The 27,500-nt window shown below is 43.0% G+C and overlaps 1 protein-coding gene across 1 annotated transcript in view; it reads left to right on the top strand.

Annotated features, from left to right (window-relative positions):
• SPAST (spastin) overlaps window positions 1–27,500 on the top strand; it is a 2,490,626-nt gene that overhangs the window by 1,820,414 nt on the left and 642,712 nt on the right. The window contains exon 12 of the mRNA XM_044058595.1: window positions 638–680. Coding sequence (XP_043914530.1) covers window positions 638–680 — 43 coding nt within the window. The remainder of the gene's footprint in view (window positions 1–637; window positions 681–27,500) is intronic.

Raw genomic sequence — 27,500 nt, 5'->3', positions numbered from 1 at the left:
AAATGAACATGTAGCACTGCATATTCCTTCTGAATTTTTCAGAGGGAAATGTCAGTGTTCTTTGTCGAGGTTTATTAGGACATTTGTTAGCAAGGCAACACTGCTCAAGTGCTTATAAGTTTGCAAATGTGCTGTTATTGTTTAGTAGTATGATTACTTTGCAAATATTTACTGACTCTCTGAAAATTAAGTTTCTAAACATAAAATTAGCCGAAACCTTATATGGAAACACTGGTATTCTTTAAAACTTCTGAAGAAGTCTCATTTGGAGATGAAAGTGCTAAAATGGTTTATTAAAGAGCTTGTATTTTATCCTCGAAGTGTGTATTCGTTAGTACATGTTCCTGTTTTAAAGAATACCAGTGTTTCCATATAAGGTTTCGGCTAATTTTTTGTTTTAGTATTAGTTTTTTTTTTAGTTACGTTTATTAAGTTTCTAAATATATTTGTATGTTTTTATAGCCATAATATTAACTTAATTGTAAACAGGTCAGGTTGCATTTGGCATTTATCAGCATTATTTTAGTTCAGATTAGTTAAAACCCAGACGGAGTTGAAGTTGCTTATAATGTTAAAGATTTATTTTTCTGCCTACATGACATGTAACATTTTTGTAATATAATATTTTTCCTTGCAGGAGGTTTGCAAAGAGAATTTATGTTTCTTTGCCAGATGAGGAGGTATGTTCTAATGGATTTGAAAATACCAGGATTTTTTTGATGATGTAACCTATAAACACATGCATATTTATTTAACTTCTGTAATCAAATGTTTTCTTGCTGTTGCATTGAACTAATGGAATCTATCAGGTTTCAAAAGACTAGTGAGGAAACAACACTGTTTGTCAGATCGCAGGTTTTGCAGCTCTTGATTTATTTAACATTTGTGTACTGGGAAAGTCCAACTTGGAACAAAGCCAATTTTCAGCAGAGGCCCGGGGAGGAATGTTCCAGACACATGTCTTTGTAATGTGGGAGGAAACTGGAGTACCTGGAGGAAACCCACGCAAACACAGGGAGGACATGCAGACTCTGCACAGAAGGTACCCGAGCCGAGAATCTAACTGGAGAACCTCTTGCTGTGAGACGACAGCTGTACCACTGCGCCGTCCCAAATGTCAGGGGTTTTCATCATGACAGCATTTCAAGCAGCCGTCCTAAAATCTGTGTTTTTCTTTGGTTAGTGTCTTTAAGTGTTTGGAAGAAAGCAAATAGAGCATATGATCATCCCCTCTTTAATTCTTGGCATTTCATTCGTAGATCTAAATATCTCTGTTGCTTGTATGTATGCACACTTGTGTAATTTACTTGTTTCCTTATTGCTAACTCACTATTAGATCATTTTATTTTTTGTCAAAAAGATAATTCACATTTTTACTGGCTGGTGGTGAAAATAAACCAATGCTCTATCAAGTAGGGTCCTCTGTTTGCATTCTTTGAAAAAAAAAAAAACATAGTTTTGCATTTTTTCATAATTGTTTATCTGGCGCTGTATTTCCTAGAGTTTGACAACTGCCCTAACATAGGCACATGACTTGATGGTGAAATACTGTACTCTGGCTGGTGTTGTGGTGGTAGATGATATCCGTGCTTTATAGTAGAGGAGTATTCTTTGCAAGGCAGACTTGTTCCTCAGAGGTCATAAAGAAAGGACGGTCCTTATCCTTATTCCCTTCAAGAAGAAGTAAATCAAAGCAGCAGAAACAAAGAAACTCTCAACGATTTGTACTTGGGTTAAAATGCAGCTTCACTTGATTTTTTACATTATGTTCGAGTTACACGTCAGGTAAATGGGTTCTGCTGACAGTTTCTCAGTGTAATGTTATAACAAAAAACAAACTCATTCAAACTTCCTATCCCAAGTACTCAAAAATAATAGATTCAGGAGGTTTTACTTCTGATAAAATAACTATTGCATGAAAAAAGTGGAGCACACTGGGTGGGTCCCAGACTGCCAAAAAAGAGACCATTTTTTTTGCAAGCTGTTTACTTATGCTTAAGAAAGATGAATCTTGGCAAGCAGTATTAGAGCTGCCAAGTGTGAGCATTTATGATTGCAAAAAACAAAAAAACAAAATAGTTTTGATTGTCAAGGCAGTGTTAATTTTATAGAAGGGAGCTGTCTTTAGCTATTTTGGGTGTGGAGGATGCCTACCTTCACATACCCGTAAGATGTTGTCTTTCGGCTTTTCCCCGTTAGAGGTCGCCACAGCAGAACTACGGTCCGCTAATGATTGGCAGTAGATTTTCACGAACGCCGAGGTTCCAGCGTAACATTCAACCTTCAACGAAAGCATGCCCATTTACGCACGTCTTTCGAACGCCCATCCAACCACGGGGAGGACATGCAGACTCCACACAGAAGGCACTCCAGCCGAGAATCGAATGGGGGAACCTCTTGCTGTGAGGCAACAATGCTACTGCTGCACCAAAATTTGAGGTTTTCCATTGCTTTTCTATTTATTTATTTATTTATTTTTGCCACTCTGCTTTGATCTGACTGCAGCTCATGAGTATTTACAGAATGTTTAGACCTAGTTTTTGCACATGTACGGAATATCTTTCCGTATCTTGTTGACCGACTGACTGTCAGAATCTAAACAACTTTCAATTAAAATCACTGCGGTTGTAAGCTTTTTCCAACCACTGAGTTGATGTAAGTTGCAAGACGTCATTTGACTCCAGCCCAACCAAGTGACCTTTTGGGAGCTTTAATAGACTTGTCATTTGGAGGTCTTTGTCATACAGGAAAACAGAGATCCAGTAAAGACCTTTCCTCTTTCGAGCTGCTCAACAAGATAGTGTTTCAGGGCTCTGAGGTACTTGCCTTTCTGTATAGTTTGGTTCCTTTGTGAACAACTCTGTATGGGGAAGCCACTATGACTCTTGGAAAAAATTGAAACCAAGCCACATGTTCCTTGGAAACTATTTTCTGTTTAAAAATCAGTGGAAACAAGAATGTTTGTGGTAGCAGCGACATTTTATGAAAGTGCAAAATGTTACACCCTTTTCAGTCCCAAATGCAGAACACCACATAACAAGTTTGTCAGATTATTATTTGAGCATACTTTAAGAATTTTTTTTTAGTTTATGGATTTTGGATTTCTTGTGAAAAACATTTTGCATCATCCTAAAGCAGGTGAAGGTAGCCCCAATAGTAGTGACAGGTTTTCAAGACCGCTTTTTCTCAGGAGCATTGCAGATCACTGATGTATGTCCTTCAGCAAGTGATTGTCAAATCCTTCCAGTTAGACAAAACTGTCCCCTAGATTTGGAGCATTCTAGGACTACCTCCTAGTACTTGCAGTTTAAGGTCCAGGGCATCACATTGTACTGGTAGTCTCTGTCAGCTAGATGGATCTTCCTAGCTTATGCATGGCAGTCTTTTAGCAGATAATGGATCTGTTGAAATTAGCAAAGATAGATCTCTTTAATAACTCATTTCAGGAGTCAGTTTCCAGGGTTTTCTCTCATGAAGCTGGGTGCATTCTCTACCCATCGTCTTTGGAAATTGACACTTGGCATTTCCTTATTTTTCACAGATGCAGTGTCTAATTAAGATTAAAGTAGATTCAGTGTATCAAATTCTGCTTGGACCAGCCTAGCTAATGCAGCTCTGGTTCTTCTTTCCATTGCAGTCTTTGTCTCTCTCTCCATACAGTGTGACTTCTCCCGCTAGAGAAAGAGCTATTTTTTTTTCTCCCCAATAACAACCAGGTAGAGTTCTTTATAAATTTAGGTTCACGAACCAGTTGGCTTGATGGGTAGGATTCCCATTACTCAGTGGTATATTTTCTTCCAACAGTTAAGACATTCTCAAGGAAGTTAAGAAGGCTAACACTAGGAAATATTAGTTTCAGAAATGGAAAGGATTGTTATTGTGAACTTTCAGTCTGGATCCTCTGTTTTTATGGGAGTCTTACTCCACTTGGAGTGAACACCTTCACTGGTATGATGCAACTTGTAGGCATTTTAGAAACTAACAGCTTTGGAAAATGACTGAAACAGTAGTTTAACATGTAAGAAAATTCAAATACAACAGCTGTTACAGTGACTTCTCAGAGGTCTGTTAAGTGAGTGAGTGTTTTGTATGGCTGTGCTTGTGACTAGTACTCCTGACCTTTTCCTTTTCAGTTCCGGAGGGATCAGTACCCCCATTCTTGCAGTTTTGGAGCAGATTGCAAAAGTTTAAGCTGCTTAATCGTGTTTAGAAGAAAAAATCTGCTAGTAACCACTAATAACTACAGTAGCAGTGCAGTAAAAACTTCAAGAAAAAACCCAGCCAAGCTAGAGTTTTCACTGTGTGAAACCATAAACCTTCTGTGGTGACTTGCTGCACCAGGGTGCTTTTGATCTTTTACATGCACTACTATAGCCATAAATCCTAGGCAACATCCAGATAAGCAAAAGATCTGATGTCCTCTTCATTCTTCTCACAGATGGGTCATGGATCCAATCCTTGGATCGTACTCAACCTCATTTTTACAGATTTGGATCCATTTATCGAGTCCCTCCTCCTGCCCATAATGCCCCACCATCTACCCAAACCTCCCCATCACCAGTGACAGAAGTGTTTTTTCCGCAGTCTCGAGTAGAGAGCAAATTGTCAAGGCTTTTCAGCTAAGTTTCTTCTTGCTTATTATTCTTATTATTGTAGTTTTCCATCATTGCTCTTCCTCTGCTACATATAACTTTCACAGGCGTTAGGGTTCTCATCCTTCCCTTCTCTGCCGGGCTCCCTCTTTGAGCCTTGCATTCCTTCTCTTTTCCTCTCCTTTTTAGCTTTTGGAGGGGGGGGGGGGGTTGCTTTATGTAGACTGAGTTAGTTCCTGTGCCCTTTGTCACTTTCTGCTATATCTGGTTTCCTGTTTGTTTTTTTGTTTGTAGAATAATGTCAGACAAGCCTGCGGGGTTTAAGCGCTGTTCAGAATGTGGACACAAGATTCCATGTTCTGACGCTCTGTTTAGGACCTGAACATCTCTGGTCATTTTCCCAGATCTGCAAGGGATTTAATCCTAAAGGGATTTAATCCGAGAGGTAACAAAAATAAGTTAATTCTCAAGGATTTGTTACCTGCTTCTGATTCTTCCTCTCCAGGGTCTCAAACCCCCTCCAAGACTACTGTAGGTTTTGCTGACCCCAAGAAGTCCTCTCACAAGCCCCCTAGGGTTTGTCTGAGCCTCCGGCCAAAATGGCTAAACAATCAGATCTGACATCGTTGGATTCGAGACCACCTTCGGCACTGACTGACTTCAGAGCTGAGGTTCTCGCATAGGCCTTCTACCTCAGATCCGAATTCCTTGGAACCAGACCCCAGAGTGTAATGTTACGGCGACATCCCCTACGCTTCCATCCAAGATTCTCCAAACCCCGAGCAGACATTCCCGACCAGGATATGTGGCTTCCTTGAGGTCTTCTTGGAGCCTTACAAAATTCAACATGGACAGGATAAGGAAGATAGAGTCAGATCCAGCTGGGGGGTGTATTGCCTTCTCCATCCCTTCTAGGGTATGAGAGTACTTCCGTTGCAGTACAGTCTTCTTCTCTGATTCAAACTTTGGTGTCGGAGTCCCAGGATCTTAGCCACCCAGGGCAGTTAGAGTCCGATGCGGGGAGGCTTTCTTCCTCTACTCCAACAGTCACCTTGACCACCTCTGCTCCAATGTCATCAGATCAGAGTGGGTCTCTGATACGTGTGGCCATCTAATCCCGGGGGAGGAGTCTAGATCAGACTCTGTTGGAGAGCCATCCCTTCCTCTCAGCGCTTGACAGCTTGAGTCTGATCCTGCCTGGGAGTCAGGGGTCATGGGAGGACCAGCCTTTTCTTCCTCTGTTGCTTCAGCTCCGGGGGAGTTGGAGACGGATTCTTCAGGTCTGTCGGCATTCCAAGTTGTGGAGAGAGGGTGTTCTCTTCCAAAAGTGACTGAAACTCCTCCAGCTGTGATCCTCCCTGTTGCCCCCATTTAGATCAGATAATTGATCCTAGCATGCTTGTCCAGGATCAGCCTACCCGGAGGTGTCTGCAATCGTTTCCCTTGGAGGAAGTTCCCTGTTCTTCCGCGACCTCTCCTGAACACCCCACAGAGGAGGTTGTTCGTAAGAAGTCATGCAAGAGGGGGCACATAGACTGCCCATTGGAGTCTGTCACTGAGGACATGGACTTTGACAAAGAAGGATCTCCCAGATTGCCATAGAAGACAATCTCCATAGGAGATATTTTAGAGATCCTGAGACAGAGGTGGTTGGTTGGCCCAAACTGCTCCAGAGGAGGGGCAGGCCTGTCTACTTCTTGAGTGCCCCCCCCCCCCCCCCCCCCCGGCAGATGAGCTTGTGGATTTGGTGGCCTACTGGGCATGGAAGAAACTGGACACAGTCGAGCCAATACTGAAATGGTCTAAGTTTTTGTCACCCCCCCCCAAAGGATAGTCCCTACTGAAATAAGGTATAGTAAGAATCTAAAGAGGCTATTATATTTTGAGAGAACTAATAGGGAAACAGATACCATTAAGAATAGATCTACATTAAAATATGGTGCATATCCCTGTAACAAGTGCAATATGTGTAAATATATTATTAGTGACCATCAATTTATTGTACCTGAACTTAACTATGTATTTTCAAGTGATTTTTATGTCACTTGTGAGACTAAGAATTTGATATATTTAGCTACATGCACACAATGCACGGCCTATTATGTAGGCTTATCCTCTAGGAGGTTGAAAGGTCGCCTTTATAATCATATTTATGATATAAGGAAAATGAATTTAACAAATGCCTTAGCTAAGCACATAGACATGTATTCTGACCACACTTTTAAATTTAGGGTCTTACAAGTTATAACCCCGAGTAAGAGAGGGGGAGATGGTCAGAACTATCTAGAAACAGTTGAGTTAAACTGGATTTTGAGGCTGAAATCTCATGTTCAACCAGGACTTAGTCAGTCAGTATAAAATCCATGTTAGCAGCACGTAGGTAGTTATGGTGAAACTCCAGTTACTCAGTTATTTGTTATATAGGCATACGACCTTCAGGTATTTATATATCCTCTAGAATTTTAGAGCTAATAGTCCATTTATACTTATAATTTCACAGTTATATTTTTGTATTTTTGTATTGAGTAGGTCTGAAACTAAGAATGTTTTGAATTTTCAGACTTCTAGTTGTCAGTCACAGTTAGGCATAATCTGTTGATTTTGTTATTATTGAGGTCTTACATTTTTATTTTTTATATTCTTATATTTTTCTATTATATGATACACATGCATTTATATTTATATTTAACATCAGTTTCAATTGAATTCATATATATTTTAGTATTGATATGTTTTAACATATATTTTTCAGTATCTTTGTACTTTTCACAACAAATGTTGTAATTCTAGATGAATATATTTTTTACACATATTTATATGTGCATGTTTATACACTTAAATACATATACTTTCTTTGTATATATGTGTAATAAGGGTTACAATTCATATTCATTTTAGTAGTACTCAGCATTACCTTAGTTTGATAAGACTTAGTTGAATTGATATATTGATTAATAGATTAATTAAGTGTTTTATGAATTGAATGACTAATTTGCTGAGTTAAGATATATAAAGCATTTGTATTTGTGTCACATTTTATAAACCTGAAGAAGCTTACTTGTACGTGAACGCGCTTGTTCCTACAATAAATTAAGTTCATTTTACATCGTGGAGGTCTCCATTTGCTTTGTTCTGTGGAATAAGGTATACTGGTAGATGCCATGGTTGTGGCAGCAGCTACAAAAAAGGAGCTTCCTGAGCAGAGCTCCTCTGTCCATCAGCTGAGCAAGGGAGTCCAGAGCGATGGACAGATTTGATAGGTGCATATATTTCTCTGCCACATTCTCTGACAGCAGTGAATTATATGGCACACTTTACTAGATTGCAGAGAGATCTGGTCAAGGAACTTTGATTCTCAAGCAGAGACCATGTCTGCGGTGGACTTCAAGAAGATATCTCCCTGACTGGCGACTCTTCTTCCCTTCTAATTCTTCCATGAGGCTTATCTCCCATGGTACAGAGGGTGCCTTACAGGCAGCTAGCTCAGGCATTGTGATTAGAAGGCATGCCTGGATTAGGCTTAATGATGTCATGGAGCCTTTCAAGGCATCCTTTGTTAATGCTCCTTTTGATGGTTCCTCTTTGTTCGGGCCATCAGTCAAAGGAAACCCTAACCCCCAGTGAACAGGAAGGGAAGACACCCTGCCTGCTGTCGGGGTCAGGTTTTCAACCCCTCGGTGTATGTTTTCGAGAAGTCAGCAAGTTGGTAGGAAAACTTGGTTCCATAAGTCCTGAGGGCCTTCCCAGGATCAGCATGGATAATCTTCCTCCAGGGACAAAGGGGGAAGTTTCAATGGCAGATGCCATCCCATAGGCAGGGAGGCTCCGGCATGGTCAGGGCTTCAGAGATCCTTTCTCTGACCAGTCCTATGAGCGTTACTGAAGTGTGCTGCTTGACTGCTCTACTCTGGAGGCAGTCGGGGGGGGGGGGGTTCTTTTCATTGCACCCAAACACAGAGACCAAACTTGCAAAGAATGTCTGGATGTTCAGTATAATATCCAGAGGATATTAATCCCCTTTTCCCTGTCACCCCCACAGAAAAACGAATGAAACTCCCTGACGTTCCACCCAGTCAGAGGGAGTAGGCAGCAATAGAAGTTCAAAGGCTGCAGCAAAAAAGAGCCATCCAAGAGGTCCTGACTGAACAGAAAGGATTCAGAACTTAGCTCTTTCTTCTTTTTAGTGCCAAAGAAAGCCAGGGACCCGAGACCAATTCTGGATATAAGCAATCTAAACCTTTTTATAAAAAAGGCAGAGTTTTTGATGGTTACAGTTCAGTCCATCCTAGTGCTGTCGCAAAAGGACGATTGGATGTGCTCAGTAGACTTCCAGGACGTGCACTGTCACATTAAAAATGACAGATGCACCAGAAGTCACTTGCGCTTCACTTCAGGCTGGGAGCCAGTCATTACCAGTGTATGGCTCTGCTCTTTGGACTCACCACAGTCCCCAGGGTGTTTACCAAATGCATGACAGTAGTGTCAGCTCATCCGAGATTGCAGCGATTCCAAGTATTTCCATACTTGGACAACTGGCTTCTTACTGCCCCAGCCAGGCATCAGCTCATTTGAGCGAGGGATTATTTGATTTTCTTCGTGTTTCACTGTTGCAGTCATTACATTTGGGTAATCTGCTGGCAGGTTTGCCCTCAGTCGGCCTGAATAACAAAGTCTTGGGTCCTGTGTCGGTTGCTGTCTCCTCTTCCATGACATCAGGTCATCAGGGGTATAAAACATGCAGCCAACGCCATTTTAATCAGTCTTTCTTGCCGTGCTGTGCCCAAAGCAGAAGCAGTTTGCAAGTGCCGGTTGGCCAACTCCTGAAATTTTTGTTTTCGAGTTTCAGAACTGAAGTCTTCAAACTAAAGCTAAGTACCCCATTAGGGAAACTTTTTCTTGCTCCTTACTGCTGTCAGTAAAAGTTAATAATTGTATTACTTGTGGGAAGCAAATACCTCATAAGGATTTCCATTTGTACTGTATTCCTTGCCTAGGCCCTGATCACAATGTGCCCTGCTGTCGGTTTTGTGCTAAATTTAACCAACGCACTATTAAGCGTCTGTATATTTTTGCTTCTAAATACTTTGGTTCAAGATTTAACTGTCCTGAAATGTCATCTGTTAGCAATCCGACTACCGAAATTCACAAAAAACGCAAAGAAAAAAGACAATCAGACCATCGAGATCCAAAACTGACAGCGAAGCTTCTCCTAATCCAGTTGCTGGTTTGCCGGTACTGTGTGTGGTGCTTTTGCAGCCCCTAATGCCCGCTGCTTTTGAGTCGTAGGCCTCTACCAAGACACATTCAGAGTCCGGTATGCCGCGAGATTCTTCAAGTATTGAACCCACAGATGTCTCTCCCTAGGATGGGTCCAGAGCTGCTGAGCAGGCACTGGCTTCTGAGGGTGTTTTCAGGCCTAAAGATTTGTATATTAAACCAACGCCATCATCAAAAACAAGGCCAAAACCAATTATGTATAAAAAACAGATGCATGAGCCACGTGCTCAGCCCCCTATGCCTAAAAAACAAATTATCAAAATGGCTGAGGATTTAATTACCTTTATCAGGGGTTCCCAACCCCCTCCTGCTAAGAGGCCTAGGCAAGACACTGATTATGAATCTTCAGATCAAGGTTTCCATTTCTTCTGATCAGGAATTTTCTGTTCCCCCTTATGAGGACTCTGATGCAGAAGAATCCATCCCTTCTGCTTCTCCTCCTGAGGATTTTTCTTTTGGAGAGACTTTGCATACCTTAAGGGAACATTTTCATTGGGAGAGTCAGGACTTTTCATAATCCAAAAAGAGGCTTAGAGATTTTCTTCTTCCGCAGCATAGGCCTTTGGCTATACCTCCTGTTTTAGACATTGTTGATGTTTTCTCAGAATCCAGCATGGCTCCTGATTCCCTGCCTCTGGCTCCTAATAAGCCAGACAGATATGACAGGGTTCCTGACTCCCACAAATTTCTTTTCAAAAATCCTACTGCTGACCCTGAAACTATTTCTCAGGGTCCCAAGGGTGTTAAGGCTTCTACAGCCAAAAATCCTACCCCTTCTGAAGGCAGAAGGCTCCAGTTTTCAGTCACAAGGATCTTACAGGACAAAACAATGGGGTGCCTCCATCTCTAAATCAGGAAGTAGCAAAGCACCACCCTACGGTAAACAGTCTGAATGATTTTCCTCTGCCATTTCCAAGCACTTATCTTTTGGCAGCCCTTTTTGGGGGAAAATTAGCACTTCATGCTCAAAATTGGCATCTAATTACCCAGGACAAGTGGATCTTAAATATAGTATCCCAGGGGTACAGATTTCATTTCCACATGTTGCCAATTCCAAACAGATGACAAGACCTGCCCCCAAAATCAGTGGACAAGAGGCCCAGAAACAAGTCATGTCCCTCATGGATATGAGGGCTATTCAACCAGTACCAGAAAAGGAAAAAGGACAAGGTTTTTATTCAAGACTATTCCTGGTACCCAGAAAAGACAAATCATGGCATCCAATTCTGGACTTATCAATTCTAAATACTTTCCTGGACATTCCAAAATTCAAGATGCTGACTCTACAACAGCTACTGCCTATGCTAGGCAAGAATGCCTGGTTGGTAACTCTAGACTTAAAAGAGGCTTACCTGCATATCCCAATCAGGGAATCTTGCAGAAGATACCTCCGCTTCAAAGCAGGCTAATCGCATTGCCAGTTGTCTGCACTGCCCTTTGGCTTATCTACTGAGCCCAGGGTCTTCACAAAGTGCCTGGCACCAGTAATTGCATTTTGCAGACAAAGAAACATTCAAATTTATCCATATCTGGGCAATTGTCTAATTCAGGCAGAGGATGAGGACACTCTTCTACAACAGCTGGCGTTTGTAAAAAGGCTTCTAACATGCCTAGGGTACACCATAAACGAAAATAAATCACAACTGATACCCTCTCAAATAATTACATTCCTGGGTGCAAGCTTGAATACAACTCCCCAGATGGCTTACCTCACCCCAGACAAAGAAATTCAATTGATAACATACTTTAAACAAGTGGCAACAAAAACCCAGCTATCTGCAAGACAAATTCTGCAGGCTTTGTGGTTCATGGCATCCTGCATTCTACTAATTCCATATGCAAGACAGCATATGAGGAAACTTCAATGGTACCTAAAAAGCTTATGGACTCAACGTTGTCACAGCCTGGAAACAATGATTCCTCTCATTCCTTGCCTGCAACAGGAGTTCCTTTGGTGGGCAGAGGCCTGTCACCAAAACAAGGGGCTGTCATTCATTCTACCCCCTGCTACTTAAACCCCGACTACAGACGCATCAGACTATGCTTGGGGGGCCCATCTGGCAGGGAGATGCATTCAGGGAGAATGGAGCCCAAATCAAATGCACCTTCATATCAACCAGAAAGTAATGCTAGCTGTACAGAATGCTCTGAAAGCCTTCAAGGACTTGCTTCATCTAGGACAACTACTGATAAAGATGGACAGCTACTGATAAAGATGGACAACACCACAGTTATGTGGTACGTAAACAAGCATGGGGGTACCCACGCCTACCCCCTGTGCAGACTAGCCATGGCCTTGTGGAACACAGCCTTGACTTAAATACATCTATAAGCTGAATTCCTGCCAGGAAAGCAAAATACTCTGGCAGACGACCTAAGCAGAAATCTTATGGACCCGCACAAATGGAAATTCCACAAATCTTCAGCATGTTGACACGAAAATGGGGGAGCTCAGACATAGATCTGTTTGCCTCTCCCCAAAACTACCAGTTGGACAAATTCTGCACAAGGACTCATCACAAAAAGCTTGGAAAGTGGATGCTCTATCCTTCAGCTGGAAAAAAACTATCAGTCTATACCTTTCCCCCACTGCCTCTGCTCTCCAAGGTTTTACTAAAAGTCAGACAGGAAAAAAAAATTATTCTGATTGCTCCGGACTGACCTCGCCAACACTGGTACCTGCCTCTAAGGAATTTGTTGCACCTTCCTCCGTGGTACTTGCCTCAGACAACCTCATCTATTGTCTCAGCAGAACTATCAAATTCTGAAACTCTGCTCCAAACTCTGAATCTTGCAGCATGGCTAATCAACTAATTTTACTAATAACATCTCTCAGTAAACCTGTGATGGATGTTATTTTGGAGGCTAGAAGGCCTAGTACTAGAAAATCTTATGCTGATAAATGGAAGAGATTCTGTGCCTGGAACCAAGCACAAGGAATAAACACAGCAATGCCCAGTATTCCTCAAATTTTGCAATATTTAACTGAGATACTTCACAAGGGCCTATCTTTTTCTTCTATAAAAATCCATGCCTCTCTAATCTCGGCTCATTACAACACAGAGCCTCCTCTCTTTTCTCATCCCTTGCTAAAGCAGTACCTCGGAGGGGCCAAAAATTTAAGACCTCCAAGGAGAGCACCGACTCCTGCATTGGGACCTCAATTTTGTGCTGGAAAAACTCTTTTTGAACCAGCTGCTACTGCAGACATAAAATTTCTTTCTTGGAAGACGGCCTTTCTGTTAGCAGTCACTTCAGCTAGAAGGGTTTCAGAATTACAGGCTCTCATGGCAGTGGAACCTTTCATTATCTTTTACCCGGACAGTGTGGCCCTCAGGACCAGTTCTTCTTTTATGACTAAGGTTGGTATCCAATGTGGCTCTTAACCAGACCATTCATCTGCCAACTTTTTTCCCAAATCCGCAGAACAAGGGGGAGCGGATTCTGCATTCATTGGATGTACACTGACAACTAAGATTCTACTTACAGGACAAAATCTCTAAGAAAGTCTGAGCAACTACTGGTGGCATTTGCTGCAGGGACAGAGGGGGAAGGCTGTATCAAAGCAGACCATTTCAAAATGGATAAGCCATTGTATTTGTTTCTGCTACATGCACCATGGTAAACCTGTCCCCAAGGGGATCAGATCCCATTCCACCAGGGCTGCATCTACTTCTGCAGCTTTCTCAGAGGGGTTCCTACCAGAGACATTCTAGAAGCTGCTACTTGGAGCTCAGTTCATACGTTCACAAAACATTACCATTTACCTCTCTTTTCTAAATCCAGGGCAGGCTTTGACACTGCTGTCCTGCAGGGCCTTATAGCTGTTCCTAATGCTGTATAATTCCATCCTCCCATCCATAGCTTTGGGATTCTACCCAAATGTAATGATTGCAACAGTGAAACACGAAGAACATAGTGCAGTTGTGTACACTTACCATAAATGTAGATGTTCGAGTGTATTCACTGTTGCAGTCTGGGTTACCCACCCGCCAGCCCCTTTTCTTCTCTATTATTATACCTCTTCTTTCCTTCACTATGCTCAAAAGCCTTTGTGATGTATTTTCTTTTAGTTGGAGGTAAATTTTTTTGTGTTCTAAAATACATGTGTGTGTGTGTGTGTGTGTGTGTGTGTGTGTGTGTGTGTGTGTGTGTGTGTGTGTGTGTGTATATATATATATATATAATTTTTTTTTGCTCCCCCATTTGGTGGGCACCTGACATCTGGGGCAAGAAAAACTGATTAAAATGACGTCGGCTGCATGTTTTATACCCCTGATGACATGATGTCATGGAAGAGGAGACAGCAACTGACACAGGACCCAAGGCTTTGTTATTCAGGCTGGCTGAGGGCATCCTGCCAGCAGATTTACCCGAATGTAATGACTGCAACAGTGAATACACTCGAACATCTACATTTATGGTAAGCATACACAGCTGTACTTTCCACCTATCCCAGTCATTGGGTATCACCATAAACCTGTCAAAGCAGTTACCGGTACAGCAGTTGGAATTCATTGGAGCCCTTCCGGACATATCAGATCAGATAGCATTGTTACTCTTACCCCTTCACCGTATTCAAATGCTGAGAGAACAAGTATAAGTTATTCTGCATCACTGATCTCCAACAGCAATACTTGTACTCTAAGCTCTTGGGTCTGTGGTGGCTGCCATCACTCTTGTTCCACTGATGAGATTCTTTATGCAAATTCTTCAGTGGTTAATTCTTTCTCAACCCCTATCTGTGCCTTTCTGGTTGACAGGAAGCATCTTCACTGGTGGCTTCTTTCAGACTATCTTATTCTCAGCAGGTCATTCCTTCTCCCCACCAGTACAGCCACGGTGACCACAGACTCTTCCCAGTTGGGGAACATTTCAAGGGAAAGATGGTCCAAAGCACATGGACTCTGATAGAGACCAGATTGCATGTCAGTGTCCTGGAGATGAGAGCAGTTCTTCTCACGTTGCAAGCTTTGAGACAACTTTCCGGTAGACTGGTATATCAACAAATAAGGAAGAATCCATTCATATCACTTGTGCACAGAGGCCATGAGACTCTGGGAATGGGCAATATCTTCAAACAGCTTTCTGGCTGCAACTCGCATACCAGGGAAATCCAGCGTTCTGGCAGACTCAGCAGGTCCATTCTAACACCTCATGAGTGGTCCCTCAATCAGTCTTTTGCAAATCTGATCTTTGGCTGTTGGGGCCAACCATGCTGCGACCTGTTTGCTTACCCCAAAACAACAAACGCAACTGGTATTTCACTCTGATCCCCCCATCAGGGGAGTCCCTGAGGGACACTGTAGTTCACGATTGGCCCCTATTCTCCTTATGCTTACCCCCCTCTACCACTTTATTCCATAGTTTCTACAGAAAGTGAGGCAGTTTGGAGAAATCTGTAATCCTCACTGCCCCTTTTGACCTCGGCAGACCTAGTTCCCCTTCCTCTGGTCTCACCTGAAGTATCCACCATGGATACTGGAACCCCCAGACAGGATCTCCTTTCTCACCCATAAAATGTTTTCCACAGGAGTCTTTACTCCCTGAAAATAATTGCTTGGTTCTCCAGTTCCAGTAATTGTACGGAAGTCCAGGTTTGCTTCTCTGGTGCGAGGCATTGTGTTAGCCTGTCAGAAACCCTCTACTAAGAAAGTTTACAAAAGCAAATGGAAAAGATTTGCTTTTTGGGCCTGCCAAGAGAACATCAATAATTGTTCAGCTCCAGTCTTAGCCATCCTCCTGTTTCTTACATCTCTCTCTAAAGGAGGAGCTGTTTTTTCTGCCATCAAACTTCAACTGACAGCCATATTGAACTTACATTCTGGGAATCTGCTCGGAACTCTGGCTACTTCTAGATTATGTAAGGCCTTCATGAAAGGAATTTTCCAATTCGCGCTCCATTAAAAGATCCTTCTCCATGGGATCTTAATGTTGTTCTCTAGAGCCTAACTCAAAGGCCTTTGTAACCAGAAGCTACCTGTGACATGAAGTTTCTTTCTTGGAAGACTGTCTTCTTGGTGACCGTCACCTCATAAATAAAAATTTCTGAAATCCAGGCCTTGTTTGTTAAACCAGCATATATTATTTTCATTAAGGACAGGGTATCCCTTTGTACCAATCCCTTCTTTGTGCCTAAGGTAGCCACAGGAGTTGCTAATTTGAAATGGTCATTTCAACTACCAATTTTCTTTCTGAAATTTTCAAGTAAAGGAGAACATATGCTATACTTTCTTGATGTCCATAGGCAGTTTTGTTTTTACCTTCGCAGAACAAAACAGTACAGAAAATCTGACCAGCTATTTTTGTCCTTTAGATTTAGCCGTTTAGGATGAGCATTTTTTAAGGTTACATTAGCTAAATGGATTACGGACTGCATTTCTGTGATTTACTCTGAGTGGACTACACTTGCATCATCCGCCTAGAGGTCATTTAGCCAGATACATGGCTGCTGCTTTCTATTCCAGACTTTCCATTGACAATATTTGTGCAGCAGCCACTTGGTCAAAAACTCGTACCTTTGTTACACATTACAAGTTGGACATGATTTCCAGAAGGAGAGCTGTCTTTGGTTCAGCAGTGCTCTGGCATATCCTTCCTTGAGGCCACCCAAGAGTGAAGTAGCTGGGGACTGTGACCCATTTGAGAGGAAGAATGAAGAGGACAGCATCAGATTTTTAAGTTAGTACTTAACATAACTTGGCATCTAAGTTGTCCTTCATTCTTCCTCACCTTCCCTCCCAGCCGTCCCCCAACCTAATGACTCTCACAGGACCTGTGGAATTCATGGTAACCTTTGGTTCCTGTTTGAGCCTTTGGTTATTTTTCTTCTGCTGTCACTACATCTTTTCTTCAGATGCTAGGCAGGAAACTTGATCTGAGGAGGTTTGGGTAGAGGGAGGAGCTCGAGACCCAGGTCAGAGTCTGAAAATGCGGCCGAGTGGGATGTACGGATCGAATCAGTGACTCGTCTGTGATGAAGAATGAAGGAGAACACAGATGCCAATTTATGGTAAGTACATAAATGCCCACATGAGGAAAAAATAGTTGTATCATTTTCAGTACTGAGCATTTAAAATATGCAGGTATTTTATTGTATGCCCATTCAGTGCTTTAATGCATGATTATACATAGTTGTATAACAAGGAAAGACCTACTAGGTATGGGTGCTTTCTTTCAGCAGTGAGTCAAAGATTGCAGAAGTATGATTAAATTAATGTTTTTTGTTCATCCTAGTGGTTGAAGGTATCACACCAAGATACTGAAGCTGTTTACGTTGGTGGATGCCTTAAACCATGTGTTGTATTGTGTACATAACTCACATACCAAACTCTTGCTTTGCCCATACTGTAGCCTGGCAAGAAATGGAACCTGCAGCCACCACTTCTAAATGGTATAGTGTTTTTTTTTTTTTTGTGGTTTTGGTGAGAACATTTTTTTAATCAAAACAATTGTCCAAGATATTCTGGAGGAATAAGAGCATTTTTGGATGCATAAAGACTGGTTGAAGTCCAAAGAGGAACAGTACTGGGAGAAAGGTTGTAAGTCCTTGGTGAGATAATGCACTCCATTCTTGCTTTTTCCTTGATGGCCACCTTCATAGGTTTTGAGAGATTCACAGATTTGGTAGCTCTAATGACTTTTTTCAGTGCATTTGACACTCTTCTTCTTCGATGACCCTGCTCCAGAGTGGGAATCTGTATCCCAAACCTAAATACCCAGATGTTCGTCATCACACTTGGGTTATCCTGCCGTCAGGCGGTCCCGCAGTCGGCCCGAGTTCCAAAGTCTTGGTCCGGCGTCTGTTGCTGTCGCTTCTTCCCTGACGTCAGTGCGCCAGGGGGTATATAAGAGGCATCCGACGCCATTTTCTTCAGTCTTTCTAGCCGCGCGATGCCCGAAGCAGAAGCAGTTCGCAAGTGCCGGTCGGCCGACACCTGAGATTTTCGATTCGAATTTCAGTCCGAAGTCTTCAATAAAGCTAAGTACCCCGTTGGGGAACCTTTTCTTGCCTCAGTCCGATGTCAGAAAAAGTTAACAATTGCATTTCTTGTGGGAAGCAAATACCTCATAAGGACTTCCATTCCCATTGTATTCCTTGCCTAGGCCCAGACCACGACGTCACAGGTTGTCGGTTTTGTGATAGGTTTAATAAACGAACTATCAAACGCCATTTTGACTTCACACAACATTACTTTGGTAGGAAATTTAATTATATCATGCCGTCGGAGCAGCCGACGACCGGCATGCATAAAAAACGCAAGGATAAGGACAGGCAGCCTAGGAACATGCCAGACTCCGAGGCCTCTGCTGGGCATGTCACCAGTTCTCCGGTTTTCAGTGAGGCGCCTATGCAGCCCCTGACTATTGCTGAACTGGAACCCCAGACAGCTGCAGATTTTCAAGCGGAGTCTACTAGGCCGACACAGCCATCTTCATTGGGCCCTTCCGACACCGGAGCAGAAGTAGACCCCGGTGCAGTGGAAACACCTTCGGTTGCAGAAGGTGTCTTCAGACTGACTACACTCACCATTAAATCTTATGCTAAGCTTAAAACTCCTTTAAAATCAAAGAAGACTGTACATCAGTCTGCAGTTCAAGGCCCCATGCCTAAGAAACAGATGCTTAAGATGGCTGAAGATTTAATTACCCTAAACAGGGGTTCCCATCCCCCTCCTGATAAGACCAAGACTAGGAGGATTATGCTTCCACTAACCAGGTTTCAGTTTCCTCAGATTCTTCTGAGGAACAGGATTACACTTTTCCACCTTATGAAGACTCTGATGCTGAAGACTCTATTCCCTCAGCATCTCCCCCTGAAGACTACTCCTTTGGGGAAACTTTACATACCATGAGGGAACATTTCCACTGGGAAGGCCAGGACTACTCTGATTCTAAGAAAAGGCTCCGAGAGTTCCTTTTACTACCCCAGCATAGACCACTTGCTATCCCTCCAGTTTTAGATATTGTGGATGATGTTTACTTGGAGTCTAGTCTAAATCCAGACTCTCTACCTCCTGCTCCAGCCAAACCAGATAGATACTACAGAGTACCTGACTCACACAAATGCCTTTATAAAAGCCCTGTGGCTGACCCAGAAACTATTTCCCAGGGTCTTAAGGGAGCTAAAGCTTCTATGGCTAAAAATCCTGTGCCCTCTGAAAGGGATTCCAGAGCCCTAGATAGATGGGGAAAGAAAATATACACCTCAGCAACTCTGGCTATGAGAGCATTAAATTGTCAGTTTCACATGCTGAAATATCAGCAATTCCTAATGTCTCAGTTAAAACAAAAAATGAGCACACATACTGAACAGTCTGAATTCAAGGAAATGCAGGATCTGTTGCATGCAGCTGAACAGGTGGGCAAACCTACTTTACAATGTGGATTTGATTCATTGGAAGCTTCCTGTAGAGCAGCTGTTACTGGCTCTGTCATACGTAGACATGCTTGGTTAAAAGAACAAACCCTTCCTGATCATGTTAAAGCTAAATTATTGGATGCACCTTTACAGCAGGATGTATTATTTGGTGTCAAAGCAGAAGAGGTTTTAAAGAAAATGGAGGATAAGGCAAAGTCTATGCAGACGGTCAAGGATTTTTTGCAGGTACAACCCCCTCGTTTCAGCAGAGATAGGCCAACAAAAAACTGGTCCTTTCCAGCATCTGACAGATCACAGAGAGGCAAATACAGATGCCCAAGGGGCAGAGGTCAGTCACAAGGCCCTTACAAACCTCGCCAATGGGGTACTGCTACCCAGAAAGGAGGAGAAGACAGGCCCCAGGCTAGCAGAAGACAAACACAATGACTCAGTCCTCAAACTGCCAAGCAAATCTCTCCTGGCAGCTCCCTTGGGAGGAAAATTAGCATTTTTTGCAGACAACTGGCACTTCATCACAAAAGACAAATGGGTCCTAAACATTGTCTCTCAGGGATACAGATTCCACTTTCATATCTTATCTCATAAAAGGAATGCCAAACCTGCCACCAAATCAGTGGGCAGAGGCACAAAAACAAATTACAGCTCTCATGGGCATGAGAGCCATTCAACAGGTACCTACTCAGGAGCAAGGACAAGGTTTTTACTCAAGACTCTTCCTAGTTCCAAGAAAGGACAAAGCATGGAGACCCATTCTGGATCTTTCAATTCTGAACACCTATCTGCAAGTACCAAAATTCAAGATGCCAACACTACAGCAGCTTCTTCCCATGCTGGGCAAGAATGCTTGGCTAGTAACGTTGGACCTGAAGGAGGCTTACCTGCATGTCCCTATCAGACGAAATTGCAGAAGATACCTCCGCTTCATTGCAGGTTCAACGCATTATCAATTCTCTGCACTGCCCTTTGGCTTATCTACTGCGCCCAGGGTCTTCACAAAATGCCTGGCACCAGTAATTGTATACTGCAGACAAAGAGGAATTCAAATATACCCATACCTGGACGACTGCCTTATTCAAGCAGAAAACAAGGACATTCTTTTAAAGCATCTGGCATTTGTCAAACTCCTTCTAAGTTGCCTAGGGTACACAATAAACGAAAAGAAGTCAAAACTAGTGCCCTCACAAAACATAATATTCCTGGGTGCCAGCTTGAATACAACGGCCCAGATGGCTTATCTCACGCCAGACAAGCAACAGCATCTGACTCAATATTTCAAAATAATGGCAACAAAGACCCAACTCCCTGCAAGAAAAATTCTGCAGGCATTGGGATTCATGGCATCTTGCATACTACTAATACCATTTGCAAAACTGCATATGAGGAAATTGCAATGGTACCTGAAAAGCGTATGGACTCAGCACAGCTTGGAAACAATGATACCACTCATTCCCTGCCTTCAACAGGAGTTTCTATGGTGGGCACAGGCATGTCACCTCTACAAGGGTCAGCATTTCACCTTACCCACAGCCAGGCAAACTATGACAACAGATGCATCGGACTATGCCTGGGGAGCACACATGGCAGGATAGTGCATTCAGGGCAAATGGATTACAGATCAGAGGCATTTGCACATCAATCAAAAAGAAATGCTAGCAGTACAGAATGCCCTAACTGCTTTCAAGGACCTCTTACACACAGGACAACTAATAATAAAGACTGATAATACCACGGTAATGTGGTACATAAGTAAGGGGGCACACATTCCTACCCCCTAAGCAGGCAAGCAATGATGACCTTGTGGAACACTGCACTGTCTTACCAGGTTCAATTACAAGCACAATTCCTGTCAGGAAAGAAAAACACATTGGCAGACGACCTAAGCAGAAACATCATGGATCCACACGAGTGGAAACTAGATCCACAAGTATTTGCAATGACAGCTCAAGAATGGGGGCGCCCAGACATAGATCTGTTTGCAAGCCCCCAAAACTACCAACTTCAAAAATTTTGCACAAGGACATACCATCCACAAGCTTGGGCTTGGAAAGTAGACTCCCTCTCATTCAGTTGGAAAACATTAACAGTGTATGCCTTTCCTCCACTGCCTCTTCTAGCAAAGGTACTGCTGAAAATCAGATTAGAGAGGCCACAAATGATACTCATTGCACCAGACTGACCACGCCAGCATTGGTGTCCAATTCTAAGGAACATAGCCCACGGCCCACCATGGATTTTACCACAAATTCCTCACCTGCTCACCCAACGAGACAATCAGATGCTACACAGCCAGGTCAAGACTTTAAACCTGGCTGCATGGCAAATTACCTAAACAACCAGCCAACACCTCTATCCAAAGCTGTTATGGATGTCATTCTGGAGGCCAGGAGGCCCAGCACCAGGAAAACCTATTCAGACAAATGGAAAAGATTTTGCGCCTGGAACCAGGCTAAAGGCCAAAATCCCCTTGATCCAAACATTCCTCAGATTCTACAATATTTAACTGAGATGTTGCACAAAGGGCTTAACTTTTCATCTATTAAGATCCACGTCTCAGCAATTTCAGCTCATTACAACACGGACCCTCCTTTATTCTCACATCCACTCCTAAGACAGTATCTCAGAGGGGCTAAGAACATAAGACCGCCAAGGAGAGCACCACCACCTACTTGGGATCTCAACTTTGTTCTGGAAAAGCTTACACTGCCGCCCTTTGAACCAGCCTTTTCAACTGATTTAAAATTTCTATCATGGAAAACTGCCCTGCTACTAGCAATAACCTCAGCTAGAAGAGTCTCAGAGCTACAGGCACTAATGGCAGTGGAGCCTTTCCTCATTTTTCATCAAGACAGAGTCTCTCTACGAACTAACCCTTCCTTTATGCCAAAGGTGGTATCCATTGTGGCCCTAAACCAAACCATTCATTTGCCCACCTTTTTCCCTAATCCCCAGGACAAAGAAAGACTCCTGCACTCTTTGGACATTCACAGGCAATTACGTTACTACTTGGACAAAACTAAGGCTTTCAGAAAATCTGACCAGCTTTTTGTAGCCTATGCTACAGGATCAGAAGGAAGAGCTATCTCAAAACAGACCATTTCTAAATGGATAGGGCATTGCATACGTTTCTGCTACACGCATCATGGGAAACCGGTACCTGCTAATATTAGGTTCCACTCCACCAGGGCTACAACTACATCAGCAGCCTTTCTCAGGGGAGTGCCAACCAAGGATATTCTGGAAGTTGCAACTTGGAGTTCAGTGCACACCTTCACCAAACACTATCACGTGCCTCTATATTCTAAGGCTAGAGCTGGGTTTGCCACTGCAGTTCTGCAGGGCCTACTAGCTTCTTCTAACTCTGTTTAACTCCACCTCCCATCATTAGCTTTGGGATTCAACCCAAGTGTGATGATTGCAGCAGGGTAACACGATGAACATAGTACAGTTTTGTACCTACCATAAATGTAGATGTTTGAGTGTTCACCCTGCTGCAGTCCAGGTTACCCTCCCTCCATCCCCACTGAACTAGCTGAACTTGTCTATACCACTCTATCCTATACAACCTCTGTGGTGTATTTGCTTGTGCCTAAAGGTATTGTTTTATTTTTATCTAGCTATACATGTATATTCTACCTACCTATTGGGGGCACCTGACATCTGGGGCAAGAAAAACTGAAGAAAATGGCGTTGGATGCCTCTTGTATACCCCTGGCGCACTGACGTCAGGGAAGAAGCGACAGCAACCGACACTGGACCAAGACTTTGGAACTCAGGTAGACTGCGGGACCACCTGATGGCAGGATAACCCAAGTGTGATGACTGCAGCAGGGTGAACACTTGAACATCTACATTTATGGTAGGTACGAAACTGTACTTTTTGATGGGAGTTCCCCAATCAGTGACGTTTCTCTGAGGATTGTGCCAGTGTAATTTGTTCAGTTATTTTTAAATTTTGAAGATATTTCAAACTTAACTAATGTCTTTCCTCCCTTATGCTTCCTTGAACCTGTTTAAGGTGCTTTCTGAGTTGTCAGCATATTCACATCAGATCTTCAGAAGGATGTCCTACTAAGGTTTCAAAGGAGCCACTGAACTTTCCATATTTTTCTGAATCTGATGCCTTTCTGTCCACCTTAACTCCTGGATATATCTATTCCAAATCAGATTGGACATTGGCAACTTTTTAGACTTTTTGATCCAAGGCTCAGGCTCCACTCCTGTACTCATAATCCCTCCAGTCCTACAGTACCCCAGATCTTATTTGCTGCTTGTTAAGACATGGATGTCATTGCTGGGCTCTGCAGTGTTGTGATCATGTTTTCACTGACAAGTAATTTCTCTTTCCTCCCTTTTTTGGGGTTAAAGTAACTTTAGTTAGAAACTGCATCATTTTTGACTAAAGTTGCAGGTATACCTTTCCCACCTTTTGTATCCTTTCCTCTGTGTCTGTGTGCAAATGTCTCGCTCTCACTCTCTAGTGTGTGTGTGTGTATATATGTATGTGTGTATATGTATGTATATATATATATATATATATATGTATATGTATGTGTGTATATATATGTGTGTGTATATATATATATATATATATATATATATATATATATATATATATATATATATATATTTTGTAGGATCATAGAATCATAGGACGTTACTAGGCTATTGGCCCTGAGGCCCTTATAAGCCTAGCCAAGAGTTTAGCCCATGTTTAGACAAGTCAGCACTCAAAGCCCCTGTCCAGGAGGGACACAGGTGGAATCCTAGGGGTGTATTTTCTGTTTCCCATCTAGTTATCCAGGTTGCACGTGAATAGGGAAAATTAGATACTCTGCTTGACATGGAGAGGGAGTCTGTTCCACAGATGGGAGAGTCTCTGGAACACATTTGTCCTGCCAACAAGTCCTATTAATGTCACAGACCAGGTTGAGGTTGTGCGTGCGGGTTACTTGAGTGGAGCTTGATTTGCGGATATGCAGCAGTCCCATCAAGGCAGGGTCTGAGATTGCTTTGTATGCTAGACAGAGGTCACTTCTGAGGAGTCTGTATGAAACTGAGTAGAGAGACAGGGCTGTCTGTGTAGGGTAGATGTTTGAGGCCCTGGATTCTTCTGGTCAGGATCCTCTGTGGTCTCTCTCGAGCTGCTGCATGTGCTTTGCGAGGTACATACCGAAAGGGGCATTGTACTCAATAATTGGCCTTGTAAGGGAAGAATGCAGGGATGTTATGACCTCCTTGTCCCTGGATGAGATACCCTTACTTATGAGTTGGGCCATGTAGAAACCTTTCAGTACAAGGGAAGCAACATGTTGGTCAAAAGTCAGGCTGCTATCAGCCTGGGTGCCCAAATCCCTCACGACTGATTGCATGCTTATTGTTACTAATGTGATATGTGGGGATGTCATTCTCCCCGAAGGGAATGATGCAGTTTTTGTCATTCAGCTTTTGGCCATGTTTCTGGCACCAGTCATTTGTTTGGGTGGGACCCTGTTGGAGGACATCCACATCACTTGCACCCAGCTTGCAGTCACCTACAAACTTGGTAAGCCATAGCCCACTGGATTTGGCCTGCACCTCAGTGAAGTATATCCCAAATAAGAGGCCCCAAGGCTGATCCCTGGGGTACGCCTCTCATTGTGGGTCTACTGCTTGAGGTAGCTTCCCCTGTTTTGATTAGATGGGTTCTATCAATGAGGCAGTTTGCTACCCATTTAGTAACATGTGGATTGATGCCCAGTTGAGAGTTTATATACTATGCCTGAGTGGGGAAAAATGTCGAAGGCTTTGGCCAGGTCAAGGTAGCCGGTGTGTACAGTCTTCCCCTCGTCCATGGCTTTGGTGACTGTCTCAAAGAAGTCGACAAGATTTAACAGACATGACCTCCTCTTGACAAAGCTAGACTCTTTGGGGTCGTGTGTTTGGAGGTTTCCAATGTCCCTGTTAATGAGGTCCATGATCTGTTCCATGGCTTTGCAGATCAGGCTAGTTAGGCTGATGGGTCTATAATTTCCCAGATTGGTGGATGCTCTACCTTTGTGTAAAGGGATGACAGTGACTGTCCTCCATTCGGCTGGAAAAAAACAGTACTCTGGTTTGGTTGAATAGGTTGCCTAATGGTGCTGCAAGTTCATGCCTGAGTTCATGTAGGATGCAGCAAGGATGTTATCAGGTGTCATGGAGGCTGTATTTTTTGTTTTTGAGACGGCTGAGATGACCTGTTCCCAGATAAGGGGAGGGGGTCAGGTACTGGGGATGTCCTGATTTACTGATGGGGGTGACAGGGAGGTGATGTTTTCACTGAATCTGTCAGCCAGAAGGTTGGCTATATCTACAGCATTTGTGCATGTGGTGTCCTTGAAACTCCAGTTGTGAAAAACCTGGGTGTTTCCTTTGAGATTGTGGACATATGTGAAGAAGGCCGTACAATTGTCTCTAGTAGATGTGGCCAATTTAGACTTGAAGTTGGCTTTAGAAGATTTCACTATTGCTCTAATTTTTTTGTTCAGGTTAAGGACAGATTGCTTCCAATTGGGCTCCTGAGCCTTCTTGGTCCTGGACAGAAATTTTTTCCTTTTGTTGTATAGTTTGTTTATTGCAGATGTCCACCAGACAGGTTTACTCTTCCTTGAAGAGGATGATTGTCTTTTTAGGTATTCCTCATGCCATGTATATATATATATATATGTGCTCGTATAGTACTTTGGTATAGAGTTGGTCATTGGTTCCAGTCCCAACAGAGTGGGAGGGGGCTATGAAGCTGTTTATACCATCTCTCAGGAGGTTGTAATCAGCGTTGAAGAAGTTTTTTTGCTGGCCCTAGCTAGAAGGAAGTCAGGGGAGATGCTGACTTCGAAAGTGACTGCTTTATGGTCAGATCTTACTGGGGGGATACTGTAGGGGTGCTGCAGTGATTATTCATCTTGGTTAATACCAAGTCCAAGATACTACCACCTCTTGTAGTGGTATCAACTAGCTGTTCCAAGGCGTTTGCATTGATAAAATCGAGGAATCTCTGGGCATTTATATTCTGGCAGGAGTAGTTTTTCCAGTCTGTGGTTGGGTAGTTAAAGCCGCTCAGGATCAGCTTAAAGGGTTGAATCCTGATAGATTTAAAGAGGTCCAGATAGGTGGAGTGGACATCTTGAGTCAAATTTGGGGGCCTGTAGCTAGCTGTGATTTGAATAGGGGTCTTGTCAGCAGTCAACTGCACCTGGAGCATCTCCTGTGCTTCATACTGTTTGACCAGCCTGGAGGTGTGTGCATCTGTCATATATATTGAAACTCCACCTCCTTTGGCTTTGCTGTCCACAGTTTGGGATCTGAATGTATGATAAGGATGAGTAACCAAGTAAGACTAGGGTGCTGTCCGCAGCTTTGAACCAGGTTTCTGTGACTGCACAAATGTCAGCATCTTCCATGGTTAAGAATGCTTGCAATGAGTGCAGCTTCATGATTAGCCTTCTAGCGTATAGCAGCATGACCTTTAATTTGTGTTCTGTTGAAATTTTTATGTTAGTTTTATCAACCTCATGATTTTTCCTAAAAAAGGCACTATGGGGGAGGCAAGGGCCTTTGCCTGAAGCCCAAGTGAGACAGATGCAGGCCATCTCTAGCAAAGGATCATGGTCTGTCAGTCATATCTTCCCAGGCTGTCAGGTACTGGATCCCCCAGGACTGACACCAGAAACTATGCCAGTTGTAAAAGTCAAACATTTTCTGTTTGTATTGAGGCATCATTCTGGGTAACGGTAGAATGCTGCTTAAGGCTAGGGACATACCTGCCTGTGACGCACATTCAGCGACCTCAGTCATGTCTCTCATATAGTCCAGGGAGGTACATCTCAAGTTGTTCTCCCCAACATGGACTGTGACTGTCATAGCAGTACCTTTTGTTGAGAGACTTGAGCGTGTGAGAGAGATTATGGATTCTGTCACCTGACAGACAACTAACCGTGACTTTTTCCTTATCCAGCCTAGTGAGAGGGACATCTGTGTGTCTCACAATGGAGTCTCCTATGACTAAAATGTTGGGTTTTTGGTTAGCCCTTTGGGGTTGAGAGGCACAGGTGTGTGTAGTATGCATGGTATGTGGTGTGGAGGGATGTGGAGTTTGCATGTGTGTTTGCCTCTGGGGTCTCCTTTGTTTGGGTATGTTTTTGTTGAGAACCTCCACATATGTGGGTGTGTGTTGTGTAGTTGTGGGTGGTGTTTGAGGTGTAGTGATTGTGTTGATAACCTTCTCAGTGCCA

Source organism: Protopterus annectens, chromosome 1.part2, assembly GCF_019279795.1.
Source record: "Protopterus annectens isolate FY-2018-M chromosome 1.part2, PAN1.0, whole genome shotgun sequence".
Taxonomy (NCBI): domain Eukaryota; kingdom Metazoa; phylum Chordata; order Ceratodontiformes; family Protopteridae; genus Protopterus; species Protopterus annectens.
The sequence above is the reverse complement of the archived record's forward strand: the minus strand, read 5'-3'. Positions and strand labels throughout refer to the sequence as shown.